This window comes from Lactuca saligna, chromosome 6 (genome assembly GCF_052625555.1).
Source record: "Lactuca saligna cultivar CGN05327 chromosome 6, ASM5262555v1, whole genome shotgun sequence".
In the NCBI taxonomy this organism is placed as follows: domain Eukaryota; kingdom Viridiplantae; phylum Streptophyta; class Magnoliopsida; order Asterales; family Asteraceae; genus Lactuca; species Lactuca saligna.
In genome coordinates, this window is record NC_136422.1 from 25,283,554 (window position 1) to 25,307,534 (window position 23,981).

At 35.6% G+C, this 23,981-nt stretch overlaps 2 protein-coding genes across 2 annotated transcripts; both read left to right on the forward strand.

Moving 5' to 3' along the window:
- Positions 1-1,460: 1,460 nt before the first annotated feature.
- Positions 1,461-6,659, forward strand: LOC145001176 (GDSL esterase/lipase At5g03610-like). Its single transcript, XM_078960530.1, has 5 exons — positions 1,461-1,588; positions 1,686-1,913; positions 5,235-5,506; positions 5,857-6,163; positions 6,292-6,659. Exons 1-5 carry the CDS (start codon positions 1,528-1,530, stop codon positions 6,504-6,506), a joined length of 1,083 nt encoding a protein of 360 aa, XP_078816656.1. The 5' UTR covers positions 1,461-1,527; the 3' UTR covers positions 6,507-6,659.
- Positions 6,660-19,941: 13,282 nt separating this feature from the next.
- LOC145001451 (putative purple acid phosphatase 20) lies at positions 19,942-21,777 on the forward strand. Its single transcript, XM_078960823.1, has 5 exons — positions 19,942-20,168; positions 20,231-20,522; positions 20,610-21,184; positions 21,276-21,364; positions 21,453-21,777. The coding sequence occupies exons 1-5, from the start codon at positions 20,016-20,018 to the stop codon at positions 21,625-21,627; spliced, it is 1,284 nt and encodes a 427-aa protein (XP_078816949.1). The 5' UTR covers positions 19,942-20,015; the 3' UTR covers positions 21,628-21,777.
- The last annotated feature ends 2,204 nt before the right edge of the window (positions 21,778-23,981 follow it).

Sequence of the window (23,981 nt, forward strand, 5' to 3'; positions counted from 1 at the left end):
AATTGATGTATAATGGATGTAAGAACAAAAACATATGAGAGAATACTATGTATGTATATGTACCAGATAGGAGACGACCACGGCCGGCAAAAGCATTTAGAGCTACTCAACGTCTAAGTTGATGTCAAATTTGAGAGCTAAACTAAACTACTGTTCAACTGTTAGCATAAAGAATAGTTGCTTATCAAGAATGAAATATATATGCTATAAGATACATCCATGAAAAATAAGCATGATAATCATTCAGATTATACATTCATAAAAGAAACTTTAAACAAATAAAAATGTTAGACACAAGGTATAGAGAGCAAGAACTCCCTAAACCAAATATATAGGGGGAGGGGGATTACCGAGATAAAGGTGACAACGATGGTATACCAGGGAGTGTTGCGGTGTTAGATGATGAGCAGGAGGATGCGATCTTATTGATACAACCCTAAGTAGAAGATGGTGCTCAAAGATGGTGGCTGTGCGATGGTCGAAGATGGAGGATGGTGGAATATGATGAACGCAAACAGTGATGAAGAAGGTGGGGGTGTGCGGCCGTTTTTTTCAAAATAATTAGACTAAGGTTTTCTAGTTAAGTAAAGAGAGAGAGAGAGAGAGAGAGAGAGAGAGAGAGAGAGAGTTAAGAGGGAGAGAGAGAGATTATAGGAATTTCTATTTAATTAGATTATATGGATTTTCTGTTGTACCCTTCTTGCCATTTCAAAATTACATATTTAGCACATCAGTTTTATAAATGTTCATAAATGATCCATTTAATAATAGCCATGGATCTAATTATTTACAAGATTGTGATCTGTTTTCGCGTTCTCAACCTTTTAGGTGTTCTCATTTGTTCATATATATATATATATATATATATATATATATATATATATATATATATATATATATATATAGAGAGAGAGAGAGAGAGAGAGAGAGAGAGGAACTGATTATTTATATATGAATATGACGATGGATGGTGATAGAGGTGACAGTGGTTGGTTGCGAAGGTGGTTGTGGTGGTTGGTGTGGTGATAGTGGTGGTCGATTCATATATTAATATAGTTATATTTATATTCTTATTTGAATATTACTTATCCTTTGACGCTCTCATACACCAAAACGTTTTGTAGCAAAAATAAATAATTTGCTCCTGATTTTTTCATTCTCAACTTTTCTTATTTTCAATATGTTTTCCAAAATATTTTATTTTCAATTCTATATTAAACCTATTATGTTTTTATTTGCTATTCTTCGTATAATTTGTAAATTTCAAAAGCAAGAGTAAATGTTTCTCCTAAAGAAAAGGAAGTATTGTTGGACATAACAGTAAAGTTGAAAATTTGTCCTAACTACTAGGATCACAAAAGATATCCGACCACAAATTTAAGGGTAGTAAATGAAACTCTTTAAAATTCCAAGGACATTTTTAGAAACTAACCGAAAGCCCGCCCCCTCCGTCCCTGCATATAAGATATACTTGTTCAGATTCTGTTTTGATTTGCCTCTCTCTCTCTCTCTCTCTCTCTCTCATCAATGGAGCTTCAGCGTATCCTCTCTTACATCTTCTTCCTACTTTTCCTATTAACAATCTCTGGTAATTTTACGTCAGAATTTTCAATCGACATCGACAAAACTAGTTATTTCAGCTCTTTCCTTTTGTGTATTGAATTGCCTACTGTGTCTTTCTGTAGGAGAATCAGTATGGGGGAACGAAGAAAATCAAGGAATGAAGACAGTGAATTGTCAAAAAAGCAGCGGATTTCGGCCGACGAAGCTTTTTGTGTTCGGAGATTCGTATGCTGACACCGGAAACAACCCGAAATCGCTGGCGAGCTCATGGAAAACCCCTTACGGTCTAACTTTCCCTGGAAAACCCGCCGGAAGATACTCCGACGGCCGTGTACTCACCGATTACCTCGGTATGATCCAAACACCATTACTTGCTTTCTTTATATGCATAAAGATTCAATTCCCACGCGTCCTCTTGGAAACATAAAAATTACCAGCTGCTTTTAGTTGGAAATTTTCTTATTATGGGGCCAAAATGTTATCATATTATCGTTAAAACTTGTTTATTTTTTCTAGTTTTTACTGATCAAGATAACTAAAAGTTCTTTGTGAGCAATCATGTTCAATTTAATACTTGAGAAAGGATTATAAGATTATTTCATTAAGACGTTAGTGTCATAAAAGGAGGCTTGCTTACATTAATATTCATCGAACCTTTAAAAAAGTTTAATACTTTGACATTTTGGTATGTGAAGTGTACTCGATTTAAGTATTATTTTTTAAACAATCCGTTTTCCTTTGTGAGAAGTTGTTTTTGTAAAGTTCATACTTGAATTTCTACTCAACAACAGAAGTCTTTAAATATTATTAATTTTGTCTAACATATAAGATTTATTAACGTTTTATACGAGTAGAAAGATAAATAAAAAAAAGATAGTAAAATATTAAAATTTTCTTTTGTAAATATTTATATAACATCTTTATAACTTTTATTCAAATTTATGAAATAGTGTTATATTATTTTTGTATACACACACATAGTACATATATATACATAGATGATAGATCTAAGATAAAATTGCACAAATGATCCTCATGGTAGACAAAAAATATCACTACAAATTCTTTTGACAAATTTTTAACATGTTTGGTTATTTTCAGATTTAAAACACATGATAAGTAGTTGTGGTTGACAAAAAAATGAACCATCATATACGTTTTAAACTTGAAAATGACGAATCATATTAAAAAAAATCTTTAAAAGAACTTACTGTTGTATTTTTTTTGCCAACTATAAGGACAATTTGTGTAATTATATTAAGATCTAATTCGTAAACATATGCTTCATCTCTTTGTCAATATCCATATGCTTCAATCGTAAGTCACATATCTTTTATCTAACAAAATAATATTGTTTTGTTTTCTAGCAATTTTTAGAACTTCGTTGTCATTGATCAATATAAGGTCAAATATATCAATTTTCGAATTTCAATAGAAAGTGACAACTAGTATTAAAAAGTGGTTCAAGTATGATCGACAGTTCGACACGTGAACAGTTGTGCTAATCTTTGGAAAAAATCATTCGTTTAATTGCCTAGATTTAAGTGGTAAACGTGTATATTAAATAATTGATGACATGTACTTATTATAAATAAAATAACTTGAAAAAAAAGAATATTATAGATGTTGAAACATGAATTTGTGCTTTTTAAAAAGTTAGTTGGTATGATGCCACTGTTGAGTAATGATAATTAGAAAGTAGTGGTGTGATGCCATTGCTTTTTATTTGCTTTTTTTTGTTTACATATTTAATTACTATATATTATCTATAATGACCTTTGTGTCCTTCACCTTTTTGTGATGTGTGTTATGTTGTTACGTGGAAGGTGTTATCCAACTTTATTTTTCATGTAATGGCATATAGGTCAATTTAACACATGGCAAAAAAAAAAAAAAAAAGAAAGAAAACATAAACATTATTTTGGTCTTTACTCTTTAGCTTTCTCTTTCTATGTTTTTGGTCTTTGGCTTTACTCTTTGTTCATCATCATTCCACATTATGTCATGCACTTTTGATACTTTACACTTTACCCCCTTCAACTTTCAATGTTGTTACAAAAAATACGTTAGTCCTTGACACGTATGCTTTATTTTTCTTTCCCCATCTTTCACGTCAATATATTATCCAATAATTGTGTCGATTATGTCATTTTCACATTATTTATTATATAAAAGGAATAAAAGTTCCCTAAATAGAGAGATTATGATATTTGATATTTGTAAGTACGAAATACATACCTAAAGTAGTAAAAAAAATGTTTGGTTTCTTTTTGCCTCCCAAATATCCAACAACATTGTGTGCACGAAAGGGTACTAAATATTCGAACATAAAATAATTGAGGGTTCAAATTACACATTGCAATAAAACTTGAGGGACTAGACTGTTAAATACTACTTATATGTTTTAAAACAATGTTACTTTTTATTCAAAAGAAAGCTACATCTACACAATGCATATAGTACAAACACACAATGGAAGTAACGATTATTGTAACTTTACTTTTGTGTAGTGCCATTGCCCATAAAAAAGAAAAAAGAGAAAGCACAAAAGCTTGCTTTTGTGAGTATATATCAAATAATTTTAGTGTTATGATGCCCTGTGCCAGCCTTAAATTGTCCTTCTTTACAATCAAAATTGCATTTTCATCTTGCATGCTAAGAAATTATTATCTATATTACAAAATTACCCTTCAAAATTTCGTATAGATACAATCTACATCTACTTCTACTAGCATTGTACACTAGACTTTTTCAGTCTGTTATAAAACAATAACTTTTGACTTTAATGGATGTGAAATGACAAAAACTTGGAAATTATAGTTTCTAAAAGACGTTACTAAATAAGCATAAATTGTAAATGAACAGGAAAATGTTTATTTTATAATTGTATATAAAAATATTCATCCCATAATTTTTTTTTTTCAGTTTCAAAATATTGTGTAAAAAGCATAAATTTGATACAATAAAAGTTTAAAATATAATTAAATCAAAAAAATATTCTTAGTAATGTTAGAAAATAACAAAAAGTAATCAATGAAGTTTAAAAATACTATTGTTACTAAAATTAAAAATAATTTATAATTATACTATACCATTTCATTTTATTAGAAGTTAAATAAAAAAAACAAAACACACACACATTTCCATGGAATGGAATTCAGACCGAAAGAAGGGATCAAATTGCTTAAGGGGTTGTATGACAGCTGTTTATTTTTCAAAAAACTTCTGATTTAAAAACTGTTATGCATGTGCTATGTGGCGTAATACTTGACCCTCTGCTTTAAACCTTACTTTAACTTATTGCAGCAGTCTGTAGAAGTTAAAAAACAAACAAAATTTTTATTATATGCTGAAGGCGTTTGGTCCTCATTTTCTGCTATAGAGGATTGTAGAGGTGATCTGCAGATTTTAGACGTTTTCGCTTAAAAAAAACAACCGACACCTCAGTGATGTCTATGATCAAATCGGAGGCATCTAATTTTGGTATCAAACAATCTGAATTTGACTGAGTCAGCCTATTACAAAACTCAACAAAAACCATATCAAATAACCACTAATGAATACTCATTTTATTCCGATATTTAAACAAACAATATATTTCCATGTCGTTTTATGATCGATTTTGTTTCCCTTAAGATCAAGGGGTCTAAAAAAATGCTATGAATTTGCAGCTAGGTTCATGGGAATCAAATCTCCATTACCATACCAATGGAGAAAATACGCGCCAACCAAACTCCGGAGTGGAGTAAACTTCGCCTACGGTGGAACCGGAGTGTTTGACACCGGCAATTTTCAGCCAAACATGAGCACACAGATTGGATTCCTTGAAGGACTAATTGAAGAATCAGTTTACGCAAAATGGGATTTGAAATCTGCGTTGGCTCTTGTCACCGTTTCCGGCAACGACTACGCTGCTTACACCTCTTCCGGTGGTTCTGACCAGGTAATTAAACCTCTCCTAACGTACATCCTTTGATGCGTAACGTACAATCACTTCATGCGTACATCTTTTCGGTTTTGACATTTGACGTGTTAGAAAGAGTAGTTAATGTGGCTCATTTTTTAGAGCTTTAATTAATGTTCTGATTTCTGAAATCTGACTTAACTCTATACTGTTTGTTTTGTTTCCCACAAATGTGACACCTATTTTTCTAATTGATTGCCATAATTTTTTTTTTCTATTACCTATTTTTCCAAATGTTGTGTAGTTGAAAAAAAATGTTTTTTTTTTTTTTTTTTTAAAATGTTTTTATCAAGTCATACTTTTTGAAATTCGAACTGTTATTTATACAGGGTTTGCCTACATTTATCACAAGTGTTGTCAATCAAATATCAATAAACTTGAAACGAATTCACGACATTGGTATACGACGAGTGGTGGTTGGTGGCTTACAACCTCTAGGCTGCCTCCCACAAATCACAGTCTCATCATCATACAATCAATGCAACGACACACAAAATTTAGCTGTCAATTTCCACAACCAACTGTTGCAACAAGTCGTAGAAACACTCAACAACAACACCAATAGTTCGGCTTTTCTCATTCTTGATCTTTTTAGCTCCTTCAACACAGTCCTAAAAAACAAAGGAGAATTCACAGGTATTTATTTCATCAATTGATTTGTTTTCATGAAGTTGAATATAGTGACAGATTTGATTTCCGTCGCTATTAAGCATTATGCTAATTTGGTCGCGAATGTTAAATGTATGTGAAATTGTTGACTTTAGGGAGCTTGAGGTTTGATACTCCATTGAAGCCATGTTGTGTAGCCACGACAAGCGAATCAAACTGTGGAAGTTTAGATGAAAATGGAAAACAACTTTATACTGTCTGTAGTAAACCTGAGGGCACGTTCTTCTGGGATACGGTGCATCCAACACAGGCCGGATGGCGTGCGGTTTATTTGACACTTAGGTCGTCTTTGAATCAAATTTACTATTAGGAGTTGTTGTTTTGCATGTTTTGTGTATCTTTTATTCTTGGTTATAAGTTAGGGAAGCCGTTTGATGGGTCCCAATCTTGAGGGATCTTTGGCGATTGTTTTGTTAAATGATAATGTGTTTTTTAGTCTATAAAATTGGAAAGTTAAATGTTATGTTGGTTAGAAGATCAAATAAACAAGCAAGAGTCGGGCCTTTAAATTACATGTATAAACATTCTCCTTTTGTAACCAACATATGTACACATTATACAATTGAATCACATTGCTTAAATCTAGGTATTGGCTTTTAATTTGTAACATAAAATGGTCTCAATCTATATCTTTATTATATCTATCTATCCTCTAATCTAATAAATAAGAGCATATGCCACGTGGCAATCACATTGCTTAAATCTAGGTATTGGCTTTTGTGACATAAAATGGTCTCAATCTATATCTTTATTATATCTATCTATCCCATTAAGTGGTTCTTAACCTTAAACTTAAGTTAGTGATTACATTATATAACAAACATATCACAATTCATAACCCTAACATGTATAAATCAATCATGAAAGCCATTAATCAGAAGTTTTGGTGAAGCTGTGATCTCGTGTTTTGTCTTGTGTTTGGCTGTAGGAAGCTCCTACTATTGTGAAATCTTACTATGACCAAAGAATTGTTGGTTGCCCTAAGTCTTATTTTTTCTGTAGTTTTGGAGACTTTAGTGGTATCATTATCATATAATATCTCATTTTATGTAATTTTTCTGTTAAAGAGGATGAGCATGATGTTGTTTGGTTTTGGCTAAAGAAAGAAGAAACGCATGAATGCCAAGTCTGCTCACAATATTTCAAGGTGAGTGCAAATTATTTCTTTATAAAAACAATGTGACATTTGATTAAATTGTTTCATATTTAATTATTCATACATTATAAATGTTTTTTGCGGTTGGAAGTAGTGGGCCCAGGAGGACTTCCAGATGGACTAGACGAGGATGAACATCATCATCACTGATTGAATTTTCCACCTTTAAAAAATATGCCAGAATAAAAATCTGATGAGATTAACAATCTAATTTGTCTTTTGTCTACATTTTATTGGTTTTGAATGTGTTTAATTGAGTGTGTGTATTGTTTTTTCGGACTCAACACTGTGCCTACACATATAATGGTAGCATCGAATATGTATTGTGTTTATTTTATTTTGTGTGTGTTTTTAATTGATTGTACACAACTTCATGTTGATTCACTGATAATGGTTTGGCCGAACGATATGTAACCGGTAGCATGGATATTTTATTGGATGTCAATGTGTAATTCAAGTAAGGTTTATAAAGAAATATTGCATGAGCGTATTCGTCCTTTGAATATGTCTTTATAATAGAAATATCACCTTACACAACTGAGAATACGAGTGATTTTGTGTTATTTGAGTATCTCTTTGTAACAAAAATAATACCTTACTTCTATAACAAAGATAATTTAGTTTATATGTTGTATTTTTACTAATCTTAATATCTTATTTATTATTTTTTTTCTAATAACATTGACATCTTTTAATAATTTTATTTTCTATACATTTCTTAATATCTTATACTAAGCATATTTTTTTTCACTATATTCAATTTTATATTTAATTATACAACATCATGATTTTATTATTAACCTAGACATAAATAAACGTTGTTCATATCTTCAAATCATTTTACATATTAATTTGTATTAACAATTATAAAGTTAAGAACAAAACATCCACTTTTTTTATTAGTATATATTGAATTACTTTTTATTCATCATTATATTTGTATTTATTTCGTAATAATACTTTAAAAAATGTTTAATGTTTACGTTTTGAGATTTTTTTTTAATAAACCCGTGTAATACACGGATCTTACACCTAGTATTTATATATCTAAATATCTATCTACATAACTCTTGGAGATCATCAAAATAAACATGGTTCAAGATAACCCTCTTGTCTTGAACCATATTCATTAGAAACCATGGAACACTTGAAATTATCTTGTTTAATTACCATATTCATTCTTGAAATTATCTTATTTAATTACTACGTTTGGAAATGTTCTTTCACTTATTATACTTAATTAGTTAATTGAAATTTGATTTCGGTTAAGTTTTTTTAATACTAGCAAATGAAAGTCTATATAGCAACTCTAACTCTTACTACACATATCCCTCCGCAGGGTTCGTTTTGACTGATTCTTTACCTTTGGTGCTTTCTATTTCTATAAGTAGTACTTGATCCCGGAAAAAGGTTAAAGGGATAGGCTTGATGCCAGATCCACTTTTAGGGTTGACTCAACAGTTGAAGAAGGTTGTAATTTGACTAGCTGTTCTCTCTTTCCTGTGCTCGCTAACTTTTTCATCCGTGATAATTGACTAAACTCTGTCAGGTGCTATTCAAAGTGCCCAAATACCGGCTCATGCGTGCCTGCTCAGTAGACACCTACTCAGGGCAGAAAATTGCCCTCTCATGAAACTTCCTGGTAACCACAGTAACAAATCAGTACCATGCTTGAGGGTCAAGAACTCCTGAGCCAACCGTTCCCTCTCAACTGGGGGAACATACTCATCTCTGAACATGGTGGTGAACCTCTCCCAGGTCACCTCTGAAATCTCTGCAAGAGTGAAGCCCGCCGTCACGAACTTCCACCAGTCCTTCGCTCCCAAGCGAAGCTGGTTCAACGCGAATCGTACCCTCAGATGCTCTGGACATGAACACATGTAGAAGCATCCCTCGATATCAGAAATCCATCTCATCACAGCGATCGAATCCTATGTCCCATCAAACTCTGGTGGCTTCGTGTTGCTAAACTCCCAAAACAACAACGAGTCACCTCCCTGAGGCCTGGCAGCAGCCACAGCTGCAGTAGCTGCAGCAGCCGCAACGTCATTCACTGCTACGTACCGTTGATCAAAAGTCTCAATCAATGTGGTCTTGATAGACCCAAACATCTCCAGAATCTCAGCTCGGATGGCAGCAGCCACCTCCTCACGAATCAATCTACGGATCTCCTCATCACTAACACCACTACTCTCAGGTGTGTGGTGTGTCCTAACCATGATGCCACTCTGAAATACAACATAAAATATCAGAGATCCGCTCGGGCATACTCGCACTCGATAACATAACCCTACTTGTTCCCTAGTACCCTAAGGATTCCTACTTGGACTACACACTGATACGGTGTCTTCGGTAGTACGTGCCCTTATACTATCGTTTACACCGCATCAGTATTCACCCCAAGTCCTCCTCCTTGGATCCCAGATCACAAGTACTCTATATCTCGCTAGCATAGGCTACCCTTCGGTATACCTCTCATAAGCTCCTCACTGCTACCTACTTACTCTCAAGCATCTAATAGCAACATAAATCTTCCTAGGCTAAGGCATCACAAATCAGGCGACTCTAGTCCTAATACGAATACCTAGCCTACTCTAGCATGCATATCATATCATAACATATCTCATAACACATAATGTAAGGGTATTTTGGGAAATCACCGTTCGGGCGGTGGCTGATCGTACACACTGCTCCGTTCTGCCTTTTTTAAAATCTTTTACTCTCTTAGAAAAGTTGTTTATTTTATGAAAAACTTTCTCAAATCCTCAGATTGAGTTCAGATACATCCGAAGTTGCACCCGAATCCCTCAAACCAAGGCTCTGATACCAACTTGTAACAACGTAAATTTTCAAAACAAATTTTCATTTTTAAATCATATTTTCCATCATCAAAATAATATCAAACAAACTATATCCAATGTCATCATAACAAACAAATCCCAGAATATCAAAGATCTCAAATACATAAATCCTCTCAGTGTGTACGGATCATGCCGATGCCTTCCCACGGTCCTCGCTAGTACCTGAGACACACAACATAACAATTATAAGCATAAATGCTTAGTGATTTCCCCAAAATACCACATACAACACATACGCCTTTCCAGTCCATAACTCTGTGGGACCCTCCGGTCCAAGTTTCTCAAGGGACTTCCGTCCCGAATCCCAGTAGACCTTCTGGTCATACCCGTATCGACCTTCCGGTCCGTAACCTCCTGACCTTCCGGTCCATATCATTTTGACCTTCCAGTCCTTATCATACATAGCATACATAACGCATACATATCACATATCAACATATAACACATACATCTCATACCATATAAGACCTTCCGGTCACACATAGGTAGCCTTCCAGGTACAGTATAGTGAGAAGACTCACCTCGGGTATCTCGGATATTCTCTCACACGAGAACACTGATCTAGCCCCCACTTAATCACATAAACAATACTAATAAATAATGTCTCTCAAAGGCTTGATTAAATCCATTTCTACAATCCCACAGAAGGGTAAATGACCTTTTTACCCCTCCCTGACCCAAAAGTCCAAATGTTGACCAAAACCCTAAAAGTCAATGAAAGTCAACCCTCCGGGTTATGTTGCGCGTACCAAATCTGTATGTTGGGCATACCCGGCGACTTCACAGAAACTGGGAACACGACCCCTTATGCTGTGCGTCCTGGGATTACGGCCCGCTTAACTCCCAGTTTCAGACTCCTTTTGATTTTGGGTCTTAAACGGTTAAGACACATGTCTAACTTTCAGATTTGATTGTCCCTAAGCCTCTTAATCCATAAAGTCGGTGACTTTAAGCCTTTGCATGGCTGTAAAATTCACCAACACCCATAACATTCCATTTCCAACACTTAAAATCCCAAAACTCAAGCATGACTCTATAATAACGACCAAGTTGGGATTTTTATGGTTCTACAACACATATATCACTGAAATGGGATAGATCTAGGTCCATGGAGTCCCTTATGCTCATAAAGTCCACCTTTGGGACTTTAACCCTAAAAATGGACCATGCATCACCAATCCAAAATAAAGAGGAAAGTTCTGAGCTTTTTACCTCTAAGTGAAGCTCCTCCCTCTGAAGAACTCAGATCCAAGCTTGAACTCCAAACCCTAGCCTCCATAAGCACCTTTATTTATTCTTCACTAAGACACAAAGGCACCTTTTGCTCAAAACACTCACACACAAGCTTTAGGACGAAGGAAATGCTCTCTTAGGGTTTCACTCTCTGATATGGTGGCTGAGGATAAGGCCTTAGCATTCCTTTTATAGTGCACAAGCCATAATTTAGGGTTTGCATCTGGGCCCGCTACGCCCAGCGTAACCCTGGGTATGCCCAACGTACCTAGGCGAGTCCGCATCCAACTTAAGCGCAAGAGTACGCTCAACGTACTCTCCAATACGCCCAGCGTACTCATTTGCAACACTTTCCAATCAAGGACTAATTTTGACAACTTGAAAAAAGAGAAGGGTTAAATAGCTGTACCTAAATTTCGGGATGTTACACATTCTATGATTATGGGTTGCTTTTGAAAAATTTTAATTTTAATTTTTTTTTTGATATTTAAGATTTTACAGTTAGAGACTTGGACCTAATGGATTTAGTTGAGAAAGATGCATTTTGAGTCCTTTGAGACTTAAAGTCTAGATCATGGTGGATTTGGACCTTCCTAATGGATAAATTTAGAAAATTTACCCATTAAGACATTGGAAAAGATCAGATATGAGCTTTGGAGCTCTTTGTAACGCCCGTAGATCCGAGCTAGTCAATTAGAGACGTTAAGCGTCAAAAATGAATTTTTGATGGAAGATTATTTTGAAGGAATAATATTAAGTAAGTTATAGTATATGTTACAAGGTTTCCATGCATATAAAGAACGCCGAAATTCGAGTTATAACGAAGAAGTTATGACCTGTCGAAGTTTCGCGACAGAACCGGCACGACACAACGCGACGTTAAAAGTGAATTTACATTAGAGCGATATTTAGCCTTAGCAATCTAAATGAAAGTTGTAGAATACGTTAAACCATGTGCGTGCATAAAAAGAACGCCCAAATCTGACTTCGTATATGAGGAAGTTATGATTTTTCGAAGTTTCGACTTAGCGGTATGCAGCCCGAATGCTCGATTTGAGACCGAGCGGTTTTTAGCCAAAACAATCTAAATGAGAATCGAAAGTCTCGTTAATAGGAGTAAAACGATAAAAAGATAGGTGAAAACGGACGTCGGATAAAGAAGTTATGATTTTATAACGGAGTTTTCCTGTCCCGGCCTACTAAAAATAAATAATAAAAATAAAGTCAAAATTAGCCGACAGAGTTTAAATGAAAGTTGTAGATCGTAGTCTCACCTACGTGGGGATATAAAGAATGTCGAAAACGGAGTTCGTATGAGGAAGATATGAATTTTTGAAGTTTATTAAATATTTTCGATATTTTATTTAAATATAAATTTTCGATATTATCCAAGGGGGAGTCACCGGGCTTATCCAGGTTACGCCCCTCGTAACCTAAGATTACGCCCCGCGTAAATCGGCCTTCCAACCCCTATAAAAGGAAGTCGAGTGCAGCCGATTTAGTTTCTCATTTCTTCCCGTTTTCTTGCATTTTTGCATCGTTTTTCGTGCAAGAAACATCCCGAAGCTCCGGTATCATTCCCGAGCCCCAAAGCAAGTCCCGAGGCCCCAAAGATCCCAAGAAGTGTGATTCCCGAGCCGAAGCTCTGCCCGCGAGGAGCCCGGTTTTTGTGAAGATCTTCCAGATCTACCGAAGAATACTACTTCTACAAGTCGTAGTGCTGTCCGATCATCTTCTAATCAAGTGAGTGTGTGGTTACTTTCTTCTAACGCATAACTATTAAGTATTTAATATAAAATACGTGTTATGTGTATATTTTGTTGTTATATGCGTGAATGTATATTCACTTTCTTCTATCTCATAGATCTGATTTATTCTCTATGAAATACGTGTTATGTGGGTGTGAGTCATCTGTTATGTGGAATAGGTATTGAATGAGAATGTTATACAGGTTTTAAACTATGTATAAAAATATATATATATTTTATCTACTAATATGCTGGGTAGAACATGGGTAGATAGCTGATGTGTGATAAACAAATGAGAGGCCCCGATGTTGTTATTGTTGATCTAGTTATTTAGTGAGTATGGATTAGACCAAGAGGTTAGTTTTAGATCCGGGAGTATGGATCAGGTAAAGAGATAAAACTTGTTATTAGTCCGGGAGTATGGATTAAGACTAAGTTAATTGTCCCTAGTCCGGGAGTATGGATTGGGCAGAGTTATTGATCCGGGAGTATGGATCAGATCAGGATTAGGGTATAGTTAATTGTTCTTATTCCGGGAGTATGGATTGGGTACAATTATTGATCCGGGAGTATGGATCAGATCAGGATTAGGGTATAGTTAATTGTCCTTATTCCGGGAGTATGGATTGAGTACAATTATTGATCCGGGAGTATGGATCAGATCAGGAGGTTAGTTTTAGATCCGTGAGTATGGATCAGGTAGTTTTAGATCCGTGAGTAGGGATCAGGTACAGAGGAAAATTTTGGATACGAGAGTTTAGATCGTGTCGTTGTGAGGATCGATGGGGTGGGATAAGAGTTGCCTTTATATGGTGAAATTGTACAAGTTTGAATGTTCTATATTTATAAATATATGATATAACATTGTTGGATGAAAACCCTATATGCTCACCAGGCTCCCAAGCCTGACCCACTCAGTTTTCTTTGTATCACAGGTATTAATACGAAGACATATTTCACAGAGAGATTTAAAGGAGATATAAATCATTAGTGTAATTGAATGTAAGTTCTGTTTATGCTTATATGTCTGTATCGGAACATGACATCCCAAGGTTTTATTATTAAATGAAAATACATTCTCTTTGAGAAATGTTTTGATAAGTTATTATCTTATCTTGTTTTGGGAACAAATTCCGCAACCATTTTCTTTAAAAGATTACTCTGATTTTATAAAACAAAGCATAAACAAATCGGTCTTTTCTGGCCGTAAAAATAGGGATGTCACACTCTTTAAATCAAAATAAAATGGATTAAGCTCGTTTGAGCTGTTCCGACCAGTCCCTGCGATGTGGCCTTAGGGTGCCACGACATGGCGACTAGGGGACTAGCGACTGTTTTGGCGTTTTGTGCCCACGACGTGGCCAAGGAAGGCCACAACGTGGAGGGCTGGTGATTGGAAAATTTGACTTTGACTTAGACTATTGACTTTTTGACTAGTTTGAATTTTGGTCAAACTTGAGTAGAATTGAGCATTTGGCTAAGGATTTATTTTGGGTTGGCTTTAGGAATGAGATAGCTATTCGGCTTCTATTGAATAGTTAAGGTGAGTTTGCTCAGTATACTGTAGGACACTAGGGTTGTATGCGATTGATGTTTTTGTGACTCTTGTTGTATGCATGTATGCCTGTTTTCTATATGTATGTGGGCGTGAAATAGACCCGTATGGTTGAGAAATACCAACTGAGTTAGAATAGAGTCGGTGTGAAATAGACTCGAGGGTGAAATAGACCCAATACAGCCTTGAGATAAAATTTGAGTTGAAATAAACTCGGGGGTGAAATATACACGGAACAGCCTTGAGCTGACATTTGAGTTGAAATAGACTCGGGGGTGAAATAGACCCGATACAGCCTTGAGCTGACATATATGTATGGTATGCGATATTTTGGGGAACTCACTAAGCTTTGTGGCCGACTTGATCCCCGTGCATCCCCTAAAGATTTATTTCGCATTGACTATTTATGATTTTATCTGATGTTTTCAGAATACTTTTATTATGACCTCTTTTGGAATAATGAATGAATGGTTTTGACTTAGTTAAACGAAATTTTAACTAGGTATTTTTGGGTGGTTACAAGTTGGTATCAGAGCCTTGGTTTGAGGTATTCGGGAATATTCTCGGGTGTGTTTGGACTCAAATTGAAGATTTCTAAAATCTTTTAAATGAAAATGATTTTCTAAGAAAAAGGGGTGCGATGTATGCAATCTGCCGAGCTCAGGTAAGTTTTCCCGAAATACCCACACATGTGGTATGCTTATAGTTTTGGTATGAGTATGTGAGAATTGCATGCTAGATTATGGTTAAGGATCTGCTCAGGGTTCGTATGATAGAATGCTAGGAGAGATTCCTTTATATGCCTATTGATTGAGCTTTTGGAACTACATGCTTGTATGGATTTCATATTGTTTGATAGAATGGCCTGATTTAAGTGAGGCACTAGTTTAGATTGCTCGATGCTCGAATGCTGCTTGCTTTGTGCTTTAGGGACATCCGATATTTTAACTATTAAGAGAATATGTGATGTTACATGTTGCGAGGATTAGATAATTTTGGAAGGTTAGGTTTAACTCTATTGTGCATATCTTGTTTGAGTCCAACTGTTGTAGTGTAAGACCTTGTGGTCGAAGAATTATCTAGTTCCTGTGGCAAGTAATTTTATTCGTGAGGTAGTTAAAAGGTATTAGAGGGATTCTCTTCTGCAGCTGTTGGCGAAGAGTGGTGAGGTGGGAATCCTAGGAGAGTCTAGGAAGTGCCTTAGAGGACTTGGTGCGTTGTTTAGCAGTGCATATTCGTTGAGAGCGAGTATATGTGATTGGATCAAACGGTAGTTGATATGAGTAGTTACTTAGAGGATCCGAAATGATTCTTGAGGAAAGTACGGATATATGTAGGAGGTAGTATTGGGCCCATACTACTGAAAGCATAGGATCCATACTCGAATCGAGGAAAAATTTTGAGGATTTTAAGGAGCTGATTGAGGGTATATTGTATGGTTCGACACCATGATTCATTGCAATGTGTTTCCGTCTTATTCGATTGATTAATTATGGTTGTTTAGGATAAGGAAGGGCATGGTGATTGCTTGGGCCTTAGTGGCCATGTTAGTTTGGTTTTGAATGATGCAGACCTAGATGCGTTAGTTGATTTTAAGGTGTCAAGGGCCTTGCTTGGTGTAGTTCCAGTTGAGTCGCGAGACTAAAGAAGGAAGAAGTTGTGATGACTGGCTTGAGGATTGCAACCATAAGATGAGTGATTGGAAGATGGATTGGGATGTCACTATCCACGATGGGGATTATGTTCTTCCAACTTTTCGTGTTCGGAGGAAAGAGAGAGAAGACATGGGATTGTCAGAGTTGGGATGTAGAGCCAACATGGGGTTAGATAGTTGCAGTTTTTGGTGGCAAGTATGGTAGTACGGGAATGCAAAAAAGGATTCTAGTAGTATCGTTGCCTTGATATGAGATTATGGGTCTGCTTTCTTTAAATTTAGTTAGGTTAGGTGCTAGTTGATTGTTTCAGGTGATCAAGGGAGGTGAATCAGAAACGACAACTTTTGTTGTATCCGATGTATCCCGACTAAGAGAATGACGCTTCTTATATTTATGAGTGATGCTCGTGATGAATTGTTTGCTGGGGATTTATAAGTGAGGTGTGTGGTAGTCCATTTGTTTCTAGATAAAAAATCAGAGCTACGAATAGACCGTCATAATTATTGCTTGGTCATCTGCAAGGGATTCTTGATGTTAAAGGTGGTTATGATTGGGAGGTTTCCGAGGTCTCCATATGAGATTCAGAATATCTTTGAGTTGCTTGGTCTTTATCTAGAAGATCATCTTTTGTTTTTTATACATTCCGAGATTCATGGAGGGTATGTATCTAGTTGAGTCAGTTTGAGCATTGGTTTATTGCAATGTTATTCAGTGGTAGTTCGAACCATAAATGAGGGAGAATTGGGTATTCTGCTTAGAAGATCATCGATCTATTAGAGTACATGGTTTCAGAAGGATGGGTCATATGGATTTATGGTTTGGGTATGCGAGACTTTGGCTCGGGATCTGGTCAAGTCGGAGGTGCAAAGCAAGTTGTCACCAGATGTATGTGCTCAAGAATACATGAGTTGACTTTACGGCAGGACGTTGTTAGACAAGAAGCTTGTTGTAGCCAGTGGTTCCTTTTAAGATGCCAGTGAATAGATCAAGAGGTGTTTGTACAACCATCGCAACCACCCCCACAGTCATCATGACCATCACATGTAAAACAAGATTATTTAATTTCAGTAAATACATGTTGGTTTGTGGTGATTATTTGCTAAAAGCTTTGGTAATTGTTTTTTTGGTCCCAAGTGCAAGAAATAGCAATGTACTTTGGTTTTTTGTCTCTAGTTTAAAAATAGCAATGCACTTTGGCATCAATAACTGCATGTTGATTTGGTAATTTTGTTTTTGTCAATGTACTTTGGCATTTCTTGTATTTAAGGTTCTTTGGCACGGAAAGTAGACTATTTTATTTCAATGTCATCATATATCTATATAATGATCAATAAAATCGAGATTTTTTTTCTTTATTGTTATATTATGAATATGAGAATGAATCCTACTACTTCTGGTTTTGGGGTTACCACGCTTGACAAAAAGACACTGGGGCATATCGCCCAAATCCGTTTTTGATTATTCTCTTTACCAAACATTTGCAGATCCAATCATGATCTTATAATAAGAACAAGAGATCTTTATCGATCAATCCCCTTGCCCCTCATTCTTCGAGAATCAGAAAGATCCTTTTCATATTGATTTGGTAATTGTGTTTATGTTTTAAGTGCAAGAAATAACAATGTACTTTGGTTTTTTGTCCATATTTTAAAAATAGCAATTGACTTTAGCATCAATAAATACATGTTGATTTGATAATTGTGTTTGTAATTGTGTTTTTGTCCCAAATGCAAGAAATAGCAATGTATTTTTGTGTTTCTTGTATTTAAGGTTCTTTAGCATAAAAAGTACACTATTTAATTTCAAAGTATCATATATGTATATAATGATAAATAAATGCATGTTGATTTGGTAATTGTGTTTGTAATTGTATTTATATTTTAAGTGGAAGAAATAACAATGTACTTTGGTTTTTTGTCCATAGTTTTGAAATAGCAATGTACTTTGGCATCAATAAATGCATGTTGATTTGATAATTGTGTTTTTGTCACAAGTGCAAGAAATAGCAACGTACTTTTGATATTTCATGTATTTACGTGCAAAAAATAGCAATGTACTTTGGTATTTTTTTTATTGTTGAACTTATAAGTTTATATTTGTTTTGTAGTTGGAAAATCTTCTGGCAATGCTCAACGACCCGTCGTGTAGGGATGAACTTTATGCGTTTTTTTCAATCAGGGGAAGATCTAGGAGGAAACGAGGGAAACGAAGATGATGGTTCGTCGGATAATTAGTTTGTGTTTTGTATGTTAAAATTGTTGTGACATTTTGGTATTTTTTGGAATTATAACACTTTGGTTGTTTATTTTGGTATGAAATTAATTATAACACCATTTGGTACTTAATCGAATGTCATGATGTATTATTATTATTATTATTATTATTATTATTATTATTATTATTATTTTGCATTTAGGGGGTGTTTGAATAAATAGTTTTTAGCTTATTAGCTTATTGCTTATTTGCTTATTGTGGTGAGAATAAACATTTTTTAAATTGTGTTTGGATTAGTTTATTGCGGTGGAAATAAACAATAAACAATAAACATTTAAGTGTTTGACAAAATAAAACAGTTTATATGAGTAAAATGACCAATAAGCAATAAACATTCCTCCTCTTACTTATTAAAATCAGTTTATTTTGTTTATTCCTACCGCAATAAGCTGATTTTTAAAGACTCCTATCCAAACACTTAAATTTGCTTATTGCGGTGGGATTAAGCAATAAGCAATAAGTAGCCTATTTTTTTTTCCTATCCAAACACCCCTTAATGTCGTTACGTATTGGTTATTTTTGCACCCAAAAGTGTTGATTTAAAAAAATTAAAAATAAAATTACCGCCAACACATGGAATTACCAGCGATAATCTTATTAACGGCGACAAATATCTTTACCGGCGACATTTTGAACAATAGGGACAGAGCAGTACCAACAAGTTTTTACTAGCAATATGTCGCTGCTATAACATGTCGCTGCTATTGCCTTTACAGGAGATTTTTATCGCCACTATTTTTTTTCCTTGTATTGTACTGTCGTAATATCGAAATCACGGCAATAGTCCCTCTATTATTCATAATAAGAGGCTATCCCCCAACCACCATGAATTGTGTCATTTGTTTGGAAGCAATTGGTATAAAATGATTAAAATCCAAATTCAGATAAGCATCGCCTCCTGAGTCCTGATAATTTCCAAAAAGCATAACGACCCGTGACTACAGAATTTTTCACAAACAGAACATTTGCGTGACACCACAAAAGACCTCCCCCAACTGATCGATCTCTTTACATAACCGTGACATCCAAGACCCACGTGCCCTCCTTACGTTACGCGATCCATGCATGATGCACCTCCTTACATCTATAACTCATTTATTTGTTTAATTTGATATTACCAGTTTAATTAATGTTACATCGAATTTAATAAGTTATTATCGACGAATAACGTACAATTTATGTAATTGTAACTTGCCTTTCTAATATTCTAAGGTATTTGAAACAACGTTGGACTACATAAATCCAGTTTGCATTTATGTCTCTTTGAGTACGACGGTTTCTCTTTGTACACTATAACTCTCGCTCTTTCTCTCTGTAAACTCTGAAACTATCGATCCATGGGTTTTTCCGGGAGGCCAAAATGTTATGTGTTTGCGATATTCGTCGTTTTTGTAGGATTCGTCGGCGCCGACGACTATGTCCGGCCTCCCGCTGGAAGGTCTCTTTATGCGTCACTATCAGACGATCATAGTAGTACGTCTCCTCAACAGGTAAGTGTACTTTATGCAGTTATATATACTCTTATAATCATAGTATTTACATAGTATTACAGGTACACATATCGTTAGCGGGTAATGGGAAAATGAGAGTATCGTGGGTTACGAAAGAGACGACTCCATCAACCGTAAAATACGGTAAATCTCAAGGAAAATACGATGCTTCAAATACAGGGACGAGTTCTTCGTACAAATACATCGTGTACAAGTCTGGTCAAATACACGATGTAGTCATTGGTCCATTGGAGCCGAACACAACGTATTACTACAAATGTGGCCTTGATTCAAGCCCGGAGCTTAGTTTCCAAACTCCTCCGGCGCAGTTTCCGATTGATTTTGCAGTTTCCGGTATTGTTTTTGAGTCATTATAAGTCTTTAACAATCGGTTGGTAGTTATCATATCATGGTATTAAGTTGATTTATTAAGAATCTCAGGAGATCTAGGTCAAACTGAATGGACTAAATCGACCCTTGAACACATTGGAAAAACTGGTTATGATGTTTTACTACTTCCGGGAGACTTAGCATATGCCGACTTTTACCAACCATCGTGGGACACATTTGGTCGCTTGGTCGAGCCATTGGCGAGTCAACGACCATGGATGGTGACACAAGGCAACCACGAGGTCGAGAGAATTCCATTCATTCACAAAGAGCGGTTTACAGCATACAATGCTAGATGGCATATGCCTTTCGAAGAGAGTGGTTCTAGTTCCAACTTGTTCTACTCGTTTGATGTTGCTGGTGTCCATGTCATCATGCTAGGGTCCTACACAGACTTCGGACCCGACTCTAACCAGTACAAATGGCTTGAGTGTGATCTCAAAAAGATCGATAGGAAACAAACCCCTTGGCTGTTTGCTCTTGTTCATGCTCCATGGTACAATTCGAATAGCGCGCATCAAGGGGAGAAAGAGAGCACTCGTATGAGGGATTCAATGGAAGCTTTGCTTTATAATGCACGTGTTGATATTGTTTTTGCTGGTCATGTTCATGCATACGAACGCTTTGTAAGTCTTCTTTACCTTCATAAAAAGTGAAAGTTTTTCACTATATCAACAAGGATTTAATGGATTTTAACCATTTCTTGTTTTTTTAAAGACACGTGTTTACAAAGAAGAAGCTGACAAGTGTGGTCCGGTTCATATCACCATAGGAGATGGAGGCAACCGTGAAGGTCTTGCAACGAAGTAAGTTAAGTTTCACATTGTAAACAAGCCTAGTTTTACTATATATCGAGGAAGTATCATAAATTGTTTTCACCATTGTTGTTTCTAGGTATAAAGACCCACAACCGAATTTATCTGTATTCAGGGAGGCGAGCTTTGGGCACGGGCAGCTGAGGGTGGTGAATGCGAGCCATGCACAGTGGACATGGCATAGAAACGATGACAAGCAGCCGGATTCTGTGTGGTTCACGAGCCTAGCTTCTGATTCAGCATGTGTGGTCTAGGGGAAGATGGCAACATACATTGGGTACATATATAATATATCTAAAATTATGAAGTTTGAATCTGTAATTTTGTTCGGTTTTTGAATTATATCAAGGTATCAATAAACCCATAAATTAATATTGGTTAGAGGATGGTCGTGAATATCTTGGTACAAGGGAATAAACTAAGTATTGTTTAATCAGATTAGTCGGTGTCAATATACTTATAGAACTGTACGAACAATTCTTTATAATACAACAATTCTCATACAGCAGCGGGGTCAAGATAATTTTTTCCAAAATTTAAAGCTAGAAAGAAGTAATTAGATGCAAAACTCGCTCAGGGATGCGAGATTTTTGTGGGATATGATGTCTTTTCTGGTAAAAGAATGAAATCGTTATTCTCTCAAGCGATGAAATTAACCAAAAAAAATATAGTAAATGTTTACTGAGTACAAATATCAGCACAGGAGAATGAATCTGCTACCATTTGATGGATCAGGAATAAAATTTCCATAGGTTAAAGGCGATTGATAAATTAAGTCATGTAGATGCATGCTAACGTCATTTTTGATTGATTAAAATACCGGCTAGGATTTGTATTGTATTCCTATATATATTTTATTCCATGCCTTATATATAATACAACGAGTATACTACATATACACATAAGCAAAGGACCACTATACTATATGTAAATGAGAATATGGACACAATACAAATAAATAAATACATGTACTAATTAACACCCCTCCCCAATCAGTTTCATGAGCAGGAGCTTCATGCATGCTTAAACTGTTTCTAAAATCAAGAAAAGTTGAGTGGTAAGTCCTTTGGTAAACATATCAGCAAACTGGTGGGCGGATGTAATACGGGAACTTGTCCAACGACGACACATTCCCTAAGAAAGTGTAAATTTATTTCCACGTGTATTGTTCTTTGGTGCTGATCCGAGTTAGAAGCAAGGTATATGACATTTACATTGTCACAGAACACAATAATAGTTCGAGTTAAGGGGCAAGAGAGTTCAAGAAGATTGTGAAGGCACACAACTTCAACAACACTAGCTACCCCATGTATTCCGTTTCAAAACTAGATCGAGACACAACGTGTTGACGTTTAGAGGACCACGGGATGAGATTATCACTTAGATAGACATAAAACCCAGAGGTAGAGGAACTTGCCTGAGGACACCTAACCTAATCAGCATCAGAATAAGAAACAAAACGATCGACATGAGACGAACTGATATAAAGGCCGCGATCAATAGTGCCATTAGGTAGCGCAAGATGCATTTAAGAGCATTAAATTGTGATTCACGAGGGTTATGCATAATGAGACAGACTTGTTGAACATCATAACTTTTTGGATCTTCTTCAGTTTCCTTAATCATAAGGATAAGGGACAAAAATCTTAGATCTAGCCATAAAATGTAATAAAGATTGATCCTTTGGCAATTACAAAGGTCCATCAGGAATAAGAGATGATGATGATGATGCTTCTTTGTAAACTCCACCACTAGAACACACCTTTTCCCATTCTTCTCTTCTTCTTCAGGCTAGTAAATGCACCAAAAATGACTAAGGATATCAAGGAAGGTTGTGATTAGGGTTTCTGGAGGCTAGAGAGTGAGGGAGGATGAGAATGAGAAACCCTATCTTTCTCATTGCATTAAATACCCAAAAAATTAGGGTTGTGGTCATCCGATTGTGCTCACGTCATGACGAATAATGGCTCACATCACAAGACTCAAAAATTATGAGTCAACTAGTCAATGTCAACCCACGTCGTGACTAGGCGTAACTCACGTCATCACGAACACTTCCAAAAGGGTAAAAATTATTGAAATTAAGTACCTTAAAGATCTGAATGTTACACCCTTCGATGTAGATAAGTAGCTTGATTTCTCCAATGGTGTGCTTCGTTTCACAATTGTATCCTATTAGTCCCGATGATCTTTTGATTATTTCGGATTCTAGGATGTTCATCCTATTTAGAGCATATAAAAGTATGATGTTCATTGCGGATCCTCTGTCTACCATGATCCTTCTGACAAAGTGATTGGTGATGTTGGAGAGGTATCACCTATCCATCATGATGAGGATCCCGAAGGTTTTCCATGTCCAGTTGATTGAAGGTGATTTCTATTTCGTTTGTTATCGACAAGTTCTTTCGAGGTCTTTTTTTCCTTTCCATCTTGGATACGTTAGCGTGTCTTTTTGTTGTAGAGTAAGAAGTTCCACATATGTCAGATCCTCCAGAAATAATGTTGATTACCTTGGCATCTGAAGGAGAGGATTTTGGTTTTTCCAGGATCTTCGTAGAATCTTGCTCTTTTTCTTTAGATCTTTCTTTTCTTCTTCTGAGGATTTCTT

Coding starts and splice junctions, on each gene's coding strand:
- LOC145001176 (XM_078960530.1), top strand. CDS start 1,528: ATGGAGCTTCAGCGTATCCTCTCTTACATCTTCTTCCTACTTTTCCTA. Junction 1,589..1,685: donor TTTCCTATTAACAATCTCTG/GTAATTTTACGT, acceptor GTCTTTCTGTAG/GAGAATCAGTATGGGGGAAC. Junction 6,164..6,291: donor AAACAAAGGAGAATTCACAG/GTATTTATTTCA, acceptor TGTTGACTTTAG/GGAGCTTGAGGTTTGATACT.
- LOC145001451 (XM_078960823.1), top strand. CDS start 20,016: ATGGGTTTTTCCGGGAGGCCAAAATGTTATGTGTTTGCGATATTCGTC. Junction 20,523..20,609: donor GATTGATTTTGCAGTTTCCG/GTATTGTTTTTG, acceptor TAAGAATCTCAG/GAGATCTAGGTCAAACTGAA. Junction 21,365..21,452: donor CGTGAAGGTCTTGCAACGAA/GTAAGTTAAGTT, acceptor TGTTGTTTCTAG/GTATAAAGACCCACAACCGA.